General features: G+C 60.4%; 1 protein-coding gene across 1 annotated transcript; it reads right to left on the bottom strand.

Annotated features, from left to right (window-relative positions):
- Window positions 1-29: 29 nt before the first annotated feature.
- VDAG_06776 (MYB DNA-binding domain-containing protein) lies at window positions 30-2,032 on the bottom strand (the record flags this gene model as incomplete). The annotated part of the gene is made up of 4 exons (XM_009659480.1): window positions 30-693; window positions 773-1,292; window positions 1,874-1,919; window positions 1,973-2,032. 4 exons carry the CDS (start codon window positions 2,030-2,032, stop codon window positions 30-32), a joined length of 1,290 nt encoding a protein of 429 aa, XP_009657775.1.
- Window positions 2,033-2,696: the final 664 nt, after the last annotated feature.

Consider the following 2,696-nt stretch of genomic DNA (forward strand, 5'->3'; position numbering starts at 1 on the left):
ACCCTTTGTGCCCGAGCCGGAGCTGCCTCTCACCTCCGCCTCCGGCTCGACTCTCTCTGGAGCTCCCCGCCCGGACTCGCCCTCCTCTTGATACCTGGTAACCCCTCCCCCATGCTGTAATGTAGACCGGTTCCGAGCGGGCTCGCCCCCGGACTTCGCCCCGGCGGGCCCAAGCCACCCAATACGTATGCCGGCGTGCTGTAGGGACTAACCCCCGTCGTGAGTTCGGCAAGCCCGGGTAGCGCACCGCCTCCGCCAATGCCTCCTCCGGCTCCAACACGACTTTGTATCGGCGCCAGGCCCGGGCCAGGCTCGTGCAACTGGTGCATCTGCTGCATCACTTGGGGAGGCGGCGGCGGCGGTAGGCTCTCACGCCTCCGGCTGCCAGTCAGCGGCGAGTATCCGCCAGCCCTCGGGAACCTGGCTTGCGGCGGGGGTGCAATGCTGCCTTGCGAGTGCGAGTGAGCGTGGTGGTGATGATGATGGTGCTGCTGCCTCGATGGAGAATTGCGAGCGGCGAGCGGCGGCTGTGACTGCTGTGATGGCTCCACGTTGACAGCAGCTAGGGAGAAAGGCGTGACGCCGTTACGACGAGCAATGTCTGCCTCCCCGAGCTGCCAGTGCATGGCCTCAGCAGCGCGCCAGGGAACGGCCATTTCTTCGGCGAGCTTGGCCCACATTTCGGGTTTGAGCCTGTGACAAACGTTAATTTTCCTCTCAGTCTCCTACCCCGTGTACGATCGAGTGCCAGGGTCCAAATAGAAAAGCCTACCTCTCGTACAGCCGCGCGAGCTTAGTCTTCTTCTCCTCGTCCCACTCGCTGCGTCTTTCGAGGTAATTCTGGTAGTGAAGGCGGCAGCTGATGGCGCTCCGGCCGGGCAGGCGTTTTGAAATATCCTCCCACTTCATGCCGCTACCGCGGAGTTCGATGATCAGGGCGTCTTCGTCCGGCGACCACTTGCTCTGTTTCTTGGCAGGAGACTCTGTGGGGTGCGTGGACGCCCCGCGCTTGCTGCCGCCGCCACCGCCCCCGACGACCGGCGGCCCCTGTGGGAGCGGGGGCGGCGGCTGATGTGTTACCTGAGATGGCACATACAGGGGCAATCCGTGGGCGGGGGCGGCGGTCGCCGTCGTGATAACTTGGGGTAGGCCCGGCGGGATCGACGCGGGCCGGGTGAAGAGCAGCGGTTGCTGCTGCTGTTGCTGGGTGAGCGGCGGCGGAGGCGCGGCAGACTCTTCCGAGTCGGAGGCTTTGAGCAGGGACGCGATATCCACGGTGACGGTTGGACGGCCTAGGGAGGTGGTAGTGGAATGCGTAGGCCTCGCTTTGTCATTGGCACGACAAGTGCGCGCCACGGTCACTTGGGGAGGGTTATCAAAAGCTTCTTAGCACTGATTTTGGCGAGGGAAGAATCGAGTTGGCGATATATCGCTCGTTTCAGGCCGTGCTGTCCTCGTGGGGAGGGAACTGCGATGGTCGTGTTCTCGTCGTCACGTTGCCGGAGGTCGCGGCTCTTCAAAAAAAATTCTGGTGAAACGTTTCAGTCGATGGTCGTCGTCGTCGTTGATGGTATTAGTATAGGGAACAGTTTGTAGTCTGTCAAGTGAGACAGCGCCGGGCAGATGGAGCCTCGGTCGCTTCTGAAGAAATGTCTAAGATGGCAGGAAGAGGACGTCCAGTGTACAAAGGTAGGCGAAGAAAAGGAGAGATCTCCAAGGTCTACAGCCGGTTCCAGGGGGCGTACCAGGCGTCGAGGGCGTTTTAAGTGAGGGTCGTCAACATGATTGGCCCCTCTGGGGAACTTGGTAGCCAATGAACGGAAAAAGAGGCTGTATGGATCTTGGGTGAGGCAACAGTGTAGGCGGCGGGTACTGAATGACGAGAGGAGGGCGAGAAAGAAGAAGAGGGCGGGATCCAGCTGGATGTCAGACGTCGAGAGAGAACGATCGTTGGGATATACGTCAGTCAAACCAGGCTGTTGCTGGCGCAAGACTTTGCCGTGAAAGGAAGTAGCAGCTGCACCCAAGGCATCGTTCGCCCCTCCAGAAAGTCGGTAGAGGCCAACGAACAAGGTACAAGCCGGTTCGCGACGTTCGGGAGCCTGCGGATGAGGTGGGATGGACGGAGGAGCCTACTGTACGAATTCGCAGGTAAGGTACAGGACTGGGTAGGATAGGGCGAGATCTGGAGAGAAAGAGGAGGAGAGAACTAAAAAGGAGCCTAGCAAGGTAGCCAGGAGGACGATGATGGGTTGAAGAGGAGTGGAGGAGACAGCTGGGCTAAGTGGGGGATGAGATTCGAGAACTGGGGTCTGTTTAGCACAAGTGACAGACGACCCTCTTTCTCTCTGTGACCCCTACCTCGCTCTCGGAAGCGGAATCGTCGAAAGAAGGAACGGGAGGAGGCGAAGGGCAAGGCAACTCATAGAGAGAGAAGTACCAGGTTGTGTAGACGGGGGGCCGCGCGAGCCAGGTGTCAGGGCACAGGGGGTTAAGAGCCAGACAGACAGGGCAGGCAGGTAGGTAGGTAGGTAGGTAGGTAGGCAGGCAGGCAGGTAGGCAGGCAGGCAAGCAAGCAAGCAAGCAGCAGGATGGGGGTTGTAAGGGGGTGTGGGAAAAGGAACAGAGAGGCCAGGTTAACAAGAGATGGATGGGCTGTGGAGAAGAAGGGGGGGGGGGGGGTCCGTCTGCTGGGC

This window comes from Verticillium dahliae, genomic scaffold (assembly GCF_000150675.1).
Source record: "Verticillium dahliae VdLs.17 supercont1.14 genomic scaffold, whole genome shotgun sequence".
In the NCBI taxonomy this organism is placed as follows: domain Eukaryota; kingdom Fungi; phylum Ascomycota; class Sordariomycetes; order Glomerellales; family Plectosphaerellaceae; genus Verticillium; species Verticillium dahliae.